General features: G+C 39.2%; 1 protein-coding gene across 3 annotated transcripts in view; it reads right to left on the bottom strand.

Annotated features, from left to right (window-relative positions):
- LOC118397001 (UBA-like domain-containing protein 1) overlaps positions 1 to 16,238 on the bottom strand; it is a 62,781-nt gene that overhangs the window by 15,413 nt on the left and 31,130 nt on the right. Inside the window, exon 1 of one of the 3 annotated variants that reach the window (XM_052472455.1) lies at positions 9,768 to 10,389. The exons of the other annotated variants lie outside the window; for them this stretch is intronic. Coding sequence (XP_052328415.1) covers positions 9,768 to 9,791 — 24 coding nt within the window. The 5' untranslated portion in view covers positions 9,792 to 10,389. Of the gene's footprint in view, positions 1 to 9,767; positions 10,390 to 16,238 lie in introns of those variants that run through there. 3 annotated transcript variants of the gene reach the window in all.

Genomic DNA, 16,238 nt, shown 5'->3' with positions numbered 1-16,238 from the left:
AAAACCTGTGTTTGGGTTCAGCCTCTCCATGACCTCACATCCTGTTAGTGGTACCCTGACATATCTCTCTGCCAATCCCCATCCTCCCCTTCCTCCCTCCCCATTGTCACGGCGCCATCTCTGGTAGTAACTCCTTCAGTGAAGATGATAGTGGTGGGGGTGAAGACAATGTCACAACATCTACAGTACAACCCCCTACCCTGCAAAAAACAACACCAGCCAACCATCACCTCCCTGCAGTTCAGGAGCCAGGCCAGGCAGGCGTAAACACTGTCTTCATAACACACTCCTCAGAGTGTTGTAGCAACAAGACACAGCATCTCACTCCCAGAGGCCTGGTTGTTCCAGGGCCAGTTTCCTCTACTCCACATCGATATTATTATTATAGACTACTGTCTATTCCTGACCTCAACAACAAGACGTTACACAGGCAGCCCCATATAGAGTGGGGCAAAAAAGTATTTAGTCAGCCACCAATTGTGCAAGTTCTCCCACTTAAAAAGATGAGAGAGGCCTGTAATTTTCACCATAGGTACACTTAAACTATGACAGACAAAAAGAAAAATCCAGAAAATCACATTGTAGGATTTTTAATGAATTTATTTGCAAATTATGGTGGAAAATAAGTATTTGGTCAAAAACAAAAGTTTATCTCAATACTTTGTTATATACCCTTTGTTGGCAATGACAGAGGTCAAACGTTTTCTGTAAGTCTTCACAAGGTTTTCACACACTGTTGCTGGTATTTTGGTCCATTCCTCCATGCAGATTTCCTCTAGAGCAGTGATGTTTTGGGGCTGTTGCTGGGCAACACAGACTTTCAACTCCCTCCAATGATTTTCTATGGGGTTGAGATCTGGAGACTGGCTGGGCCACTCCAGGACCTTGAAATGCTTCTTATTAAGCCACTCCTTCGTTGCCCGGACGGTGTGTTTGGGATCATTGTCATGCTGAAAGACCCAGCCACGTCTCATCTTCAATGCCCTTGCTGATGGAAGGAGGTTTTTTTCACTCAAAATCTCACTATACATGGCCCCATTCATTCTTTCCTTTACACGGATCAGTCGTCCTGGTCCCTTTGCAGAAAAACAGCCCCAAAGCATGATGTTTCCACCCCCATGCATCACAGTAAGTATGGTGTTCTTTGGATGCAACTCAGCATTCTTTGTCCTCCAAACACGACGAGTTGAGTTTTTACCAAGAAGTTATATTTTGGTTTCATCTGACCATATGACTTTCTCCCAATCTTCTTCTGGATCATCCAAATGCTCTCTAGCAAACTTCAGACGGGCCTGGACATGTACTAGCTTAAGCAGGGGGACACGTCTAGAACTGCAGGATTTGAGTCCCTTGCGGCGTAGTGTGTTACTGATGGTAGGCTTTGTTACTTTGGTCCCAGCTCTCTGCAGGTCATTCACTACGTCCCCCTGTGTGGTTCTGGGATTTTTGCTCACCATTCTTGTGATCATTCTGACCCCACGGGGTGAGATCTTGCGTGGAGCCCCAGATCGAGGGAGATTATCAGTGGTCTTGTATGTCTTCCATTTCCTAATAATTGCTCCCACAGTTGATTTCTTCAAACCAAGCTGCTTACCTATTGCAGATTCAGTCTTCCCAGCCTGGTGCAGGTCTACAATTTTGTTTCTGGTGTCCTTTGACAGCTCTTTGGTCTTGGCCATACTGGAGTTTGGAGTGTGACTGTTTGAGTTTGTGGACAGGTTTCTCTTATACTGATAACAAGTTCAAACAGGTGCCATTAATGCAGGTAACGAGTGGAGGACAGAGGAGCCTCTTAAAGAAGAAGTTACAGGTCTGTGAGAGCCAGAAATCTTGCTTGTTTTGTAGGTGACCAAATACTTATTTTCCACCATAATTTGCAAATAAATTCATTTAAAATCCTACAATGTGATTTTCTGGATTTTTCCCCCCTCATTTTGTCTGTCATAGTTGAAGTGTGCCTATGATGAAAATTACAGGCCTCTCTCATCTTTTTAAGTGGGAGAACTTGCACAATTGGTGGCTGACTAAATACTTTTTTTACCCCACTGTAGCTACTATCTATTCCTGAACTACAACAAGACGTTACACAGCCTTCAACTCCCAACAGCAGGACCGGAGGTAAACAAGAATAGCCCAACTTGTGACGATGAATGCTAATTCTGAGAATGGGTCACGAGTACTGTGTCTACACAACACTCTTAGCCTATAACAAAATACATGCTATGTATGTACAGACACCCTGCAGCGAGAGGAAACGCCCTTTCCTTCATGGTTACCCCTCTACGTCCTGGTTAACCCCTCTACTTCCTCCCTATTTCCTCTAATTAGGTATTGAAATAGTGATACGCGTGTTGACTCATAACCCACAGTTTAGGGAGGATGAAGGGCGGGTTGAGTAAAGAGAAAACAATACCTTTAAAAATCCATAAATGTATCATTGCTGTGCAATTTATTGGCTACATTGAGGTTTTTCTTTATTTTAGGCTATCTGGCATTAGTGCATTACCCTAAGCTTTAGGGACTAACTGTACTCCCACCAAATAGCCTACACACCAATCGCCAGTCAGAAAAGTTTAACGCAAAAAGCTGCAAAATGGAGAGTTGAAAAAAAAGAGAAGTGAGGGCCAGAAAAGTAATGTTTGGGAAAGATTTGGTGATGATTGTGAGGCGCTATACCAATTCCACAGTTACAAGATGGGGACTTCAAATAGGCCTATGGGATGGCAAGCGAGCTGTAGTTTATTGTTGAGATGGGTTAAATGGAAACTGAAATCTGGACACTGACTATAGGCCTATAACATCTCACATAGCCTTAATATTAACTCCTGCAGAAAGAATAACCCTTTCATGCAGTAAAATTATACACCAAAATGTAGGCACAATTTTGACTTGGGAACAGGAGTGGAGAAATATGATTTCTTTGTATCAGCATCTTGAGAGAATGTGAATGTGCAGTTAGGGACCTTCTGTAGAGGTGCTGTCTTTATCAGCATCATAAAAGTTGATAGTATTTCATCCACATAAAATATGCATCTATTTCCTTACAACCGTCAAACTGAAGTCATTTGGACATTTTGCGCAGAAAAATCTTTCCTGTTTCCCCCCGGTCCCTAAACATCTTTGCTCCAAGAAATAATTGTATTTATCCTATATGTAACTTGGCAAGCCAGTTAAGAACAAATTCTTATTTACAAAGACAGCCTACCCCAGCCAAACCCAGACAACACTGGGCCATTGCATGCCACCCTATGGGAATCCCAATCACAGGCAGATGTGATTCAAACTGGATTTGAACCAGGGACTGTAGTGTTGCTTTTGCACTGAAATGCAGAGCCTTAAACCATTGCGTCACTTGGGAGCCCCAAAGAAGCTGAGATGACAGAAAAAACTTTACTGATTTCAACTAGATTGAAGCGGTCATTATGTCAATTTATAACATTATTCTCGTGAGGGTTTATTTAGTCTTCTAGGGCAACATATAATGACAGGAGAGAAGCTGCATGTATCTAATTATAGACAAGCTGACTAACAAATAGCCTACCAAAATGTCAGAAATTCTATATTAAGATAAATTAAATCCTGCACCCTGTCAAAAAAAAAATTCCACCGTCTGAGTGTAGCCTACAGCGCATTTTCTATATTAGCGGTTTAGAATCGGGAGTGGGCCTGAGATTTTCACTTTATCACATATAGTCAGGCGGTTGTGGATGGGTTATTAGCAATTGCGGGTGAACATACAGCTGTCCCTAGCACCACTAGTATGTAACACTGCTACGCTAAATGGACCACCCCAGATTGTCTTACTGCTGAGCTCATATATGCCCTTCTCACTCACATACATTCACTCCTACACACACACACACATAGGGAAAAGGACCGGTGCTAAGTGTAGAGGCTGCAACACACTCCTTGCCTGTAGAGGTCGGTCTGTCCTCAACCTTGCAGTCAGTGTCTGTAGAGGTCTGTCTGTCCGCATCCTTGCAGTCAGTGTCTGTAGAGGTCTGTCTGTCCTCATCCTTGCAGTCAGTGTCTGTCGAGGTCTGTCTGTCTGTCCTCAACCTTGCAGTCAGTGACAGGGTGTTGATGTTTATCCAGACTGGAAGGAAGCACATGCTCAGAGGAATAGTCTGTGTACAGTTTATTTTCAGTCATAGCCAGGCAGCACACACTGGGCTGTGCAGACTGCAGACTACAGTATTACGGCCTGCTGTAAAGCCATAGTAGCTTGATCAGGCTGGCAGAAGATAAAAATTAGGACCTGTCTGTCTGTGAAGGACACAGCCAGGTAATGCTGAAATGGGTGCTGGGACAGTGCGTCAGGGCAAAGCATCAAATCTGATTGGATGAGTGGGGGCATGTGCACTTGAAATGAGAAAGGTGCATAAATGCATGTATGTACACACTAAGAGAAATGCATGTTACCAACCACAGCATCCATTATTTAGAGAGAGAGTGTATTTGTTCTAGAAGGAGAGTGTTCTAAAATAGGCAAACACTGAGGCGTTGTCATGGGGATGGCCCATTGTTATGATAAAGACAGATCTGGTGGTGATGGATACACACAAAAATAAAGGTTCTAAATTGTACCAGATAGGGGTTCTTTGGCTTGTAACCATAGCGGAACCCTTTTTGATATAAAGAACCATGCTGATAAGGTTCTAAATGGAACCTGTATAGTACTATAAAGAACCCTGTCCTAAAATTCTATAAAGAACCATTAATAAAAGGTTCTATACAGCACCAAAAAAGGGTTTCACTATGGCTACAACCCTTTTTAGGGCTATATAGAACACGTTTGTATGGTTCTATCTGGAATCTTTATGGAGAACGGTTCTATAAAATAACCTTTCTCAATCTGAAAATCGTTTTGAAGAACCATAATGGTTGTTTTATTCTGGTCAGCCATATTATATTGTTAAATTCCATAGGTGTTATTATTGAATTAATTGACAAGTTGAATCAAGTCATCTACCTCTGGAACAGCTGGGGTCCCTGAGGGGAGAATTGACAACTAGTGACTGATTTTGTCAACCATTTTCAAATGACGGAAGGCCATAAGTGAGTCTCTCACAAGACACTGGCCACAGTCATATACAGTATAACCTGCAGTTCGCAGACTCTTTTTAACTGACTCGTGAGTCATGATTTGTATTTCCGAGTGACTCTTTCATTTGAATCGTTTGTTTGATCTAAATTCTAAAGCAGGATTAATACGTGCTCCTCTGGTTCAGCGGCTCCGGAGACGTGCTCCTCTGGTTCAGCGGCTCCGGAGACGTGCTCCTCTGTTATGGATGGACACAGCTTTGTAGAACCAGAACATACACAGCCTGCCTCTGCTCAACACTCAGAACCAATAGTTTGTGCGGCTGCTACATTTCACAATTGATAGCCTATTGTGCAAATCTCTCTCGCAGCAGTCAAACAGCTGAAGTCGCAAATAGAGACGGATTTTCCATCACTAATATGTCCTCACATTACACAACAACATTAGATCAACTGGAATGACACTCTCACTCAGGGATGCACAAAAAGAGCTGTGAGCAAATCACACCTCAAAATATGCTAATGAGCTGCCGGCCCTACATTTGAATGATCACTAAAAGAACAAATAGCCTTTTTGTGAACTGTAAAGAACCATTGAAGGGCTCAAAGGTTTACCCATGTAGAACCATCACCATTCTCAAAGAACCCTTGAGGAACCATCATTTTTGTGTGTGTAGGACGTCTGTCATTAAGTTTACTGTGGACTCCAATCTGACGTTTCACCCTGCCTTTCTGTCTCTCTGTCCAACCAGCCCTCCACTGTGGTGAGGCTTAAGCCCAGGCCTCACTCGTCACTAATGTCTCTGACCGACTCTGACCGACGACATTCCTGAATAAAACCCTGTTTGCAGGGAGCAACGTGTTGAATTTGTCAGGGGAGCAGATATTCCTCCCGATCACTATCCAGCCTGGAGAGGTTCAAACGTTTACATGACTGCTGTAGCCCTGCATATTATTCAACCACATGTTAGTTGTCTCTGTCTGTCTCTCCTTCCGGTGGCTTTTTCATGTCACCCCTTGCAGACAGACCCATAAGAGTTTAACTAGAGAACCACAAAGATCTGGGTAGAAGTTGCCCTTAGGCACAGATGATCTAGGATCAGTTTACTCTCCCCAAATCTTAACGCTAACCATTATGTGGGCCAAACACATAACTGACCTTAGATCAGTTTTTAGGCGTAACTTTCTATTGTTAGATTATACTGCATGGTCGGAATTAGAAGCACAAGCATTTCGCTACACTCGCATTAACATCTGCTAACCATTGTGACCAATGAAATTTGATTAGATTTTTATTTCGCGAACATTGTCTCTCCACCAACATTCCCTCTAGTCTCGTGTTCATTTGCTAACTGATTTCTGACTTGCTAACTGGTTGAACGCAGCACGTGTATAACTTCAACCAGTTAGTCGAAAACTTCTGAGTTTCCTAGTTCCGACTAGCACATGAACGCGGCATGAATCCCTGTCCAATGACGTCCCTTGCTCAATAAACAGGGTAGGGAAGTATTTACAGTTTTTTGAGAGAGCCATGAAAAAGCTGCACCTGTCTTAACTGGTTGAATGTGGAATGTACCGGACTATAACATAGAATTGTGCAGGATTGTTTTCAAAATCCATTCTGTCCAATGAGGAGGTCTGTTCCAAAGTCATCGACCTGTGTTGTGACGGAGGGAGAAAGTGACTGACTAGATCCAGTCCTTTGCAAATACAGTCTGCAAATACAGGAGAGGAGATAAGCAAAACAATCAACTTTAGACTATTGGGACGCTTCCTCTGACTATCAGGGACCCTTGGGGTTAGGTGACTAGGATGTCCTGCAATTAAAATAATAATATGCTAGATAATATAATTATATGGTAGGTAATTGAATAATTGATGAGTCTCTGTGTTCCACTGTAAAGCAACCTGATAAGATGCATGATGATGCACAGACTCGCAGTAGTGTCTGAACTGCCGGAGAGACAGAGAGACAGAGAGAGAAAAAGATTGACAGAGTGTGAGAGAGAGAGACAAAGACAGAGACCGAGACAGAGAGAGACAGAAACAGAAAGATAAAGAGACCGAGACAGAAAGAGAGACAGAGGGTTGCCCTTTTCTTGTGGCAACAGGTCACAAATCTGGCTGCTGTGATTGTTATTGTGAAGTGGAAACGTGTAGGAGCAACAATGGCTCAGCCGCAAAGTTGTAGGCCACACAAGCTCACAGAACAAGATCGCTGAGTTTTGAAGCGAGTAGCATGTAAAAATTGTCTGTCCTCTGTTAGAACACTCACTACCAAACTGCCTCTGGAAGCAATGTCAGCACAAGAACTGTTCGTCAGGAGCTTCATGAAATGGGTTTCCGTGACCAAGCAGCCACACACATGCATAAGATCACCATGTGCAATGCCAAGTGTCAGCTGGAGTGGTGTAAAGCTCACCACCATTGAACTTTGGAGCAGTGGAAACATGTTCTCTGTAGTGATGAATCATGCTTCACCATCTGGCAGTTCGACAAACGAGTCTGGGTTTGGCGGATGCCAGGACAACGCTACCTGCCCCAAAGCATAGTGCCAACTGTAAAGTTTGGTGGAGAAGGAATAATGGTCTACGGCTGTTTTTCATGGTTTGGGCTAGGCCCCTTAGTTCCAGTGAAGGGAAATGTTAATGCTATAGCATACAATGACATTCTAGATGATTCTGTGCTTCCAACTTTGTGGCAACAGTTTGGGGAAGGCCCTTTCCTGTTTCAGCATGACAATGACCCGTACACAAAGCGAGTCCATACAGAAATGGTTTGTCGAGATCGGTGTGGAAGAAGTTGACGAGCCTGCAGAGCCCTGACTTCAACCACATTGAACATCTTTGGGATGAACTGGAACCCCGACTGCGAGCCAGGCCTAATCTCCCAACATCAGTGCCGACCTCACTAATGCTCTTGTGGCTGAATGGAAGCAAGTCCCCGCAGCAATGTTACAACATCTAGTGGAAATCCTTCCCAGAAGAGTGGAATGGAATGTTTGACGAGCAGGTGTCCACATACTTTTCGTCATGTAGTGTACAAGCGGGACAACACTCTCAGTTATTGGTTGAGACAAAGTAGAGTGTGTGTGTGTGAAACCAAAAGTGTGCGTGCATGTGTGTACTGTACGTGTGTGTGTGTGTGTGTGTACTGTGTGTACTGTGCCTGTACTGTACCTGTGTGTGTTTGTGTGTGTACTGTACCTGTGTGTGTGTGTGTGTGTGTGTGTGTGTGTGTGTGTGTGTGTGTGTGTGTGTGTGTGTGTGTGTGTGTGTGTGTGTGTGTGTGTGTGTGTGTGTGTGTGTGTGTGTGTGTGTGTGTGTGTGTGTTGTACCTGTGTGTGTACTGTGCATCAATATCAAATCTTAGACTTAATTATAACATAATAAACACACAGAACTACGGTCAAATCCGGAAACTATCATTTCGAAAATAAAACGTTTATTCTTTCAGTGAAATACGGAACTGTTCCGTATTTTATCTAACGGGTGGCATCCATAAGTCTAAATATTCCTGTTACATTGCACAACCTTCAATGTTATGTCATAATTACGTAAAATTCTGGCAAATTAGTTCGCAACGAGCCAGGTGGCCCAAACTGTTGCATATACCCTGACTCTGCTTACACTGAATGCAAGAGAAGTGACACAATTTCCCTAGTTAATATTGCCTGCTAACATTAATTTATTTTAACTAAATATGCAGGTTTAAAAATATATACTTCTGTGTATTGATTTTAAGAAAGGCATTGATGTTTATGGTTAGGAACATTCGTGCAACGATTATGCTTTTTTCGCAAATGCGCATTTGTTAAATCATCCCCGTTTGGCGAAGTTGGCTGTCTTTGTTAGGAAGAAATGGTCTTCACACAGTTCACAACTGTCACGCCTTGGTCATAGTATTTTGTGTTTTCGTTATATGTTTGGTCAGGCCAGGGTGTGACATGGGTTTATTTTGTTGTATTTCGTATTGGGGTTTTGTAGGCATTGGGATTGCGGCTGAGTAGGGGTGTAGCATAGGTTTGGCTGCCTGAGGCGGTTCTCAATCAGAGTCAGGTGATTCTTGTTGTCTCTGATTGGGAACCGTAATTATGTAGCCTGGGTTTCACTGTGTATTTCGTGGGTGATTGTTCCTGTCTCTGTGTAGTGTTCACCAGACAGGCTGTATAGGTTTTCACGTTCCGTTTGTTGTTTTTGTATATATACAGTTATTTCATGTATCGTTGTTTTTTCATTAAAGAACATGAGTAACTACCACGCCGCATTTTGGTCCGACTCTCCTTCAACAAACGAACGTCGTTACAGCAACGAGTCAGGCGGCCCAAACTGCTGCATATACCCTGACTCTGTTGCACAGAACGCAAGAGAAGTGATCCAATTTCCCTAGTTAAAAGAAATTCATGTTAGCAGGCAATATTAACTAAATATGGAGGTTTAAAAATATATACTTGTGTATTGATTTTAAGAAAGGCGTTGATGTTTATGGTTAGGGACACATTGGTGCAACGACAGTGCTTTTTTCGCGTATGCGCTTGTTAAATCACCCATTTGGCGAAGTAAGCTGTGATTCAATGATAAATTAACAGGGACCGCATTGATTATATGCAACGCAGGACAAGCTAGTTAAACTAGTAAAGTCATCAATCATGTGTAGTTAACTAGTGATTATGTTAAGATTGATTGTTTTTTATAAGATACGTTTAATGCTAGCTAGCACCTTACCTTGGCTCCTTGCTGCACTCGCATAACAGGTAGTCAGCCTGCCACGCAGTCTCCTCGTGGAGTGCAATGTAATCGGCCATGATCGGTGTCCAAAAATGCCAATTACAAATTGTTATGAAAACTTGAAATCGGCCCCAATTAATCAGCCATTCCCATTAATCGGTCGACCTCCAGTGTGTATGTGTGTGTGCTGTACCTGTGTGTGTGTGTTTGCTGCACCTGTGTGTATGTGTGTGTGCGCTGTAACTGTGTGTGTGTGTGTGTGTGTGTGTGTGTGTGTGTGTGTGTGTGTGTGTGTGTGTGTGTGTGTGTGTGTGTGTGTGTGTGGTGTGTGTGTGTGTGTGTGTGTGTGGGTGCTGTACCTGTGTTTGCGCGCGCTGTAACTGTGTGTGTGTGTGTGTGTTGTACCTGTGTGTGTGTGTGTGTGTGTGTGTGTGTGTGTGTGTGTGTGTGTGTGTGTGTGTGTGTGTATTGTGCCTGTATATGTGTGTATGTGTGAGTGCTGTGCTTGTCTGTGTGTGCTGTACCTGTGTATCGTGTGTGCGCTGTACCTGTGAGTGTGTGTGTGTGTGTGTGTGTGTGTGTGTGTGTGTGTGTGTGTGTGTGTGTGTGTGTGTGTGTGTGTGTGTGTGTGTGTGTGTGTGTGTGTGTGTGTGTGTGTGTGTGTGTGTACCTGTGTGTGTACCTGTGTGTGTGTGTGTGGTTAGCCAGGTCCAGCGTTCTAGGTAGTGTTGCTCGTGGAAACATGCAGAACAGCACAATGGAACATACTAAGCTCAGGACAAGCCTGCCTGGTACTGTGACACCCCACACACACTGGGAAATACTATACACTCTGTGTGGCCTGAAAGATGATAAACTTGGAACTATGAGCAAAAATACGCACGCAGACACACACAGTCATGCACCCACACACACCTGTCTTTCTCAATATGGGAAACATACAGTGGAATTGTATGTGTGCGTGTATTTGTATTTATTAAGGATACGTATTACGTCCTGCCAAGGCAGCAGCTATTATTCCTGTGGTCCAAACAAGATGAAGGCAATTCCACACTACTCTACCATAACATATCTACAATACAACACATTATTACACACTACTCTACCACAACACATCTACAATACAACACATTATTACACACTACCACAACATATCTACAATACAACACATTATTACACACTACCACAACATATCTACAATACAACACAATATTACACACTACCATAACATATCTACAATACAACACATTATTACACACTACCTACAACATATCTACAATACAACACATTATTACACACTACCACAACATATCTACAATACAACACATTATTACACACTACTATCTACAATACAACACATTATTACACACTACCACAACATATCTACAATACAACATTATCTACAATACAACACATTATTACACACTACCACAACATATCTACAATACAACACATTATTACACACTACTCTACCACAACATATCTACAATACAACACATTATTACACACTACTCTACCACAACATATCTACAATGCAACACATTATTACACACTACCACAACATATCTACAATACAACACAATATTACACACTACCACAACATATCTACAATACAACACATTATTACACACTACTCAACCACAACATATCTACAATACAACACAATATTACACACTACCACAACATATCTACAATACAACACATTATTACACACTACTCTACCACAACATATCTACAATACAACACATTATTACACACTACTCTACCACAACATATCTACAATACAACACATTATTACACACTACCACAACATATCTACAATACAACACATTATTACACACTACCACAACATATCTACAATACAACACATTATTACACACTACCACAACATATCTACAATACAACACATTATTACACACTACTCTACCACAACATATCTACAATACAACACATTATTACACACTACTCTACCACAACATATCTACAATACAACACATTATTACACACTACCACAACATATCTACAATACAACACATTATTACACACTACCACACAACATATCTACAATACAACACATTATTACACACTACTCTATCACAACATATCTACAATACAACACATTATTACACACTACTCTATCACAACATATCTACAATACAACACATTATTACACACTACTCTACCACAACATATCTACAATACAACACATTATTACACACTACCACAACATATCTACAATACAACACATTATTACACACTACCACAACATATCTACAATACAACACATTATTACACACTACTCTACCACAACATATCTACAATACAACACATTATTACACACTACTCTATCACAACATATCTACAATACAACACATTATTACACACTACTCTATCACAACATATCTACAATACAACACATTATTACACACTACTCTACCACAACATATCTACAATACAACACATTATTACACACTACCACAACATATCTACAATACAACACATTATTACACACTACAACAACATATCTACAATACAACACATTATTACACACTACCACAACATATCTACAATACAACACATTATTACACACTACTCTACCACAACATATCTACAATACAACACATTATTACACACTACTCTAACAACATATCTACAATACAACACATTATTACACACTACCTACAACATATCTACAATACAACACATTATTAAACACTACTCTACCACAACATATCTACAATACAACACATTATTACACACGACTCTACCACAACATATCTACAATACAACACATTATTAAACACTACCACAACATATCTACAATACAACACATTATTACACACTACTCTACCACAACATATCTACAATACAACACATTATTACACACTACTCTACCACAACATATCTACAATACAACACATTATTACACACTACTCTACCACAACATATCTACAATACAACACATTATTACACACTACCACAACATATCTACAATACAACACATTATTACACACTACAACAACATATCTACAATACAACACATTATTACACACTACCACAACATATCTACAATACAACACATTATTAAACACGACTCTACCACAACATATCTACAATACAACACATTATTACACACTACAACAACATATCTACAATACAACACATTATTACACACTACCACAACATATCTACAATACAACACATTATTAAACACGACTCTACCACAACATATCTACAATACAACACATTATTACACACGACTCTACCACAACATATCTACAATACAACACATTATTAAACACTACCACAACATATCTACAATACAACACATTATTACACACTACTCTACCACAACATATCTACAATACAACACATTATTACACACTACTCTACCACAACATATCTACAATACAACACATTATTACACACTACCACAACATATCTACAATACAACACATTATTACACACTACTCTACCACAACATATCTACAATACAACACATTATTAAACACGACTCTACCACAACATATCTACAATACAACACATTATTACACACGACTCTACCACAACATATCTACAATACAACACATTATTAAACACTACCACAACATATCTACAATACAACACATTATTACACACTACTCTACCACAACATATCTACAATACAACACATTATTACACACTACCACAACATATCTACAATACAACACATTATTACACACTACTCTACCACAACATATCTACAATACAACACATTATTAAACACTACCACAACATATCTACAATACAACACATTATTACACACTACTCTACCACAACATATCTACAATACAACACATTATTACACACTACCACAACATATCTACAATACAACACATTATTACACACTACCACAACATATCTACAATACAACACATTATTAAACACTACTCTACCGCAACATGTCTACAATACAACACATTATTACACACTACCACAACATATCTACAATACAACACATTATTAAACACTACCACAACATATCTACAATACAACACATTATTACACACTACTCTACCACAACATATCTACAATACAACACATTATTACACACTACCACAACATATCTACAATACAACACATTATTACACACTACCACAACATATCTACAATACAACACATTATTAAACACTACTCTACCGCAACATATCTACAATACAACACATTATTACACACTACCACAACATATCTACAATACAACACATTATTACACACTACTCTACCACAACATATCTACAATACAACACATTATTACACACTACCACAACATATCTACAATACAACACATTATTACACACTACCACAACATATCTACAATACAACACATTATTAAACACTACCACAACATATCTACAATACAACACATTATTACACACTACCACAACATATCTACAATACAACACATTATTACACACTACTCTACCACAACATATCTACAATACAACACATTATTAAACACGACTCTACCACAACATATCTACAATACAACACATTATTACACACTACCACAACATATCTACAATACAACACATTATTAAACACTACCACAACATATCTACAATACAACACATTATTAAACACTACCACAACATATCTACAATACAACACATTATTACACACTACTCTACCACAACATATCTACAATACAACACATTATTACACACTACTCTACCACAACATATCTACAATACAACACATTATTAAACACTACTCTACCACAACATATCTACAATACAACACATTATTACACACTACTCTACCACAACATATCTACAATACAACACATTATTAAACACTACCACAACATATCTACAATACAACACATTATTACACACTACTCTACCACAACATATCTACAATACAACACATTATTAAACACTACCACAACATATCTACAATACAACACATTATTACACACTATTCTACCACAACATATCTACAATACAACACATTATTACACACTACTCTACCGCAACATATCTACAATACAACACATTATTACACACTACCACAACATATCTACAATACAACACATTATTACACACTACCACAACATATCTACAATACAACACATTATTACACACTACCACAACATATCTACAATACAACACATTATTACACACTACCACAACATATCTACAATACAACACATTATTACACACTACTCAACCACAACATATCTACAATACAACACATTATTACACACTACCACAACATATCTACAATACAACACATTATTACACACTACTCTACCACAACATATCTACAATACAACACATTATTACACACTACAACAACATATCTATAATACAACACATTATTACACACTACTCTACCACAACATATCTACAATACAACACATTATTACACACTACCACAACATATCTACAATACAACACATTATTAAACACGACTCTACCACAACATATCTACAATACAACACATTATTACACACTACCACAACATATCTACAATACAACACATTATTACACACTACTCTACCACAACATATCTACAATACAACACATTATTACACACTACCACAACATATCTACAATACAACACATTATTACACACTACTCTACCACAACATATCTACAATACAACACATTATTACACACTACAACAACATATCTACAATACAACACATTATTACACACTACCACAACATATCTACAATACAACACATTATTACACACTACCACAACATATCTACAATACAACACATTATTACACACTACTCTACCACAACATATCTACAATACAACACATTATTACACACTACAACAACATATCTACAATACAACACATTATTACACACTACCACAACATATCTACAATACAACACATTATTACACACTACCACAACATATCTACAATACAACACATTATTACACACTACTCTACCACAACATATCTACAATACAACACATTATTACACACTACCACAACATATCTACAATACAACACATTATTACACACTACTCTACCACAACATATCTACAATACAACACATTATTACACACTACAACAACATATCTACAATACAACACATTATTACACACTACCACAACATATCTACAATACAACACATTATTACACACTACCACAACATATCTACAATACAACACATTATTACACACTACTCTACCACAACATATCTACAATACAACACATTATTACACACTACAACAACATATCTACAATACAACACATTATTACACACTACCACAACATATCTACAATACAACACATTATTACACACTACCACAACATATCTACAATACAACACATTATTACACACTACTCTACCACAACATATCTACAATACAACACATTATTACACACTACCACAACATATCTACAATACAACACATTATTACACACTACTCTACCACAACATATCTACAATACAACACATTATTACAC

Source organism: Oncorhynchus keta, chromosome 2 (assembly GCF_023373465.1).
Source record: "Oncorhynchus keta strain PuntledgeMale-10-30-2019 chromosome 2, Oket_V2, whole genome shotgun sequence".
In the NCBI taxonomy this organism is placed as follows: Eukaryota; Metazoa; Chordata; class Actinopteri; order Salmoniformes; family Salmonidae; genus Oncorhynchus; species Oncorhynchus keta.
Note: the sequence above shows the minus strand (reverse complement) of the source record. Positions and strands in the feature narration are given on the sequence as shown.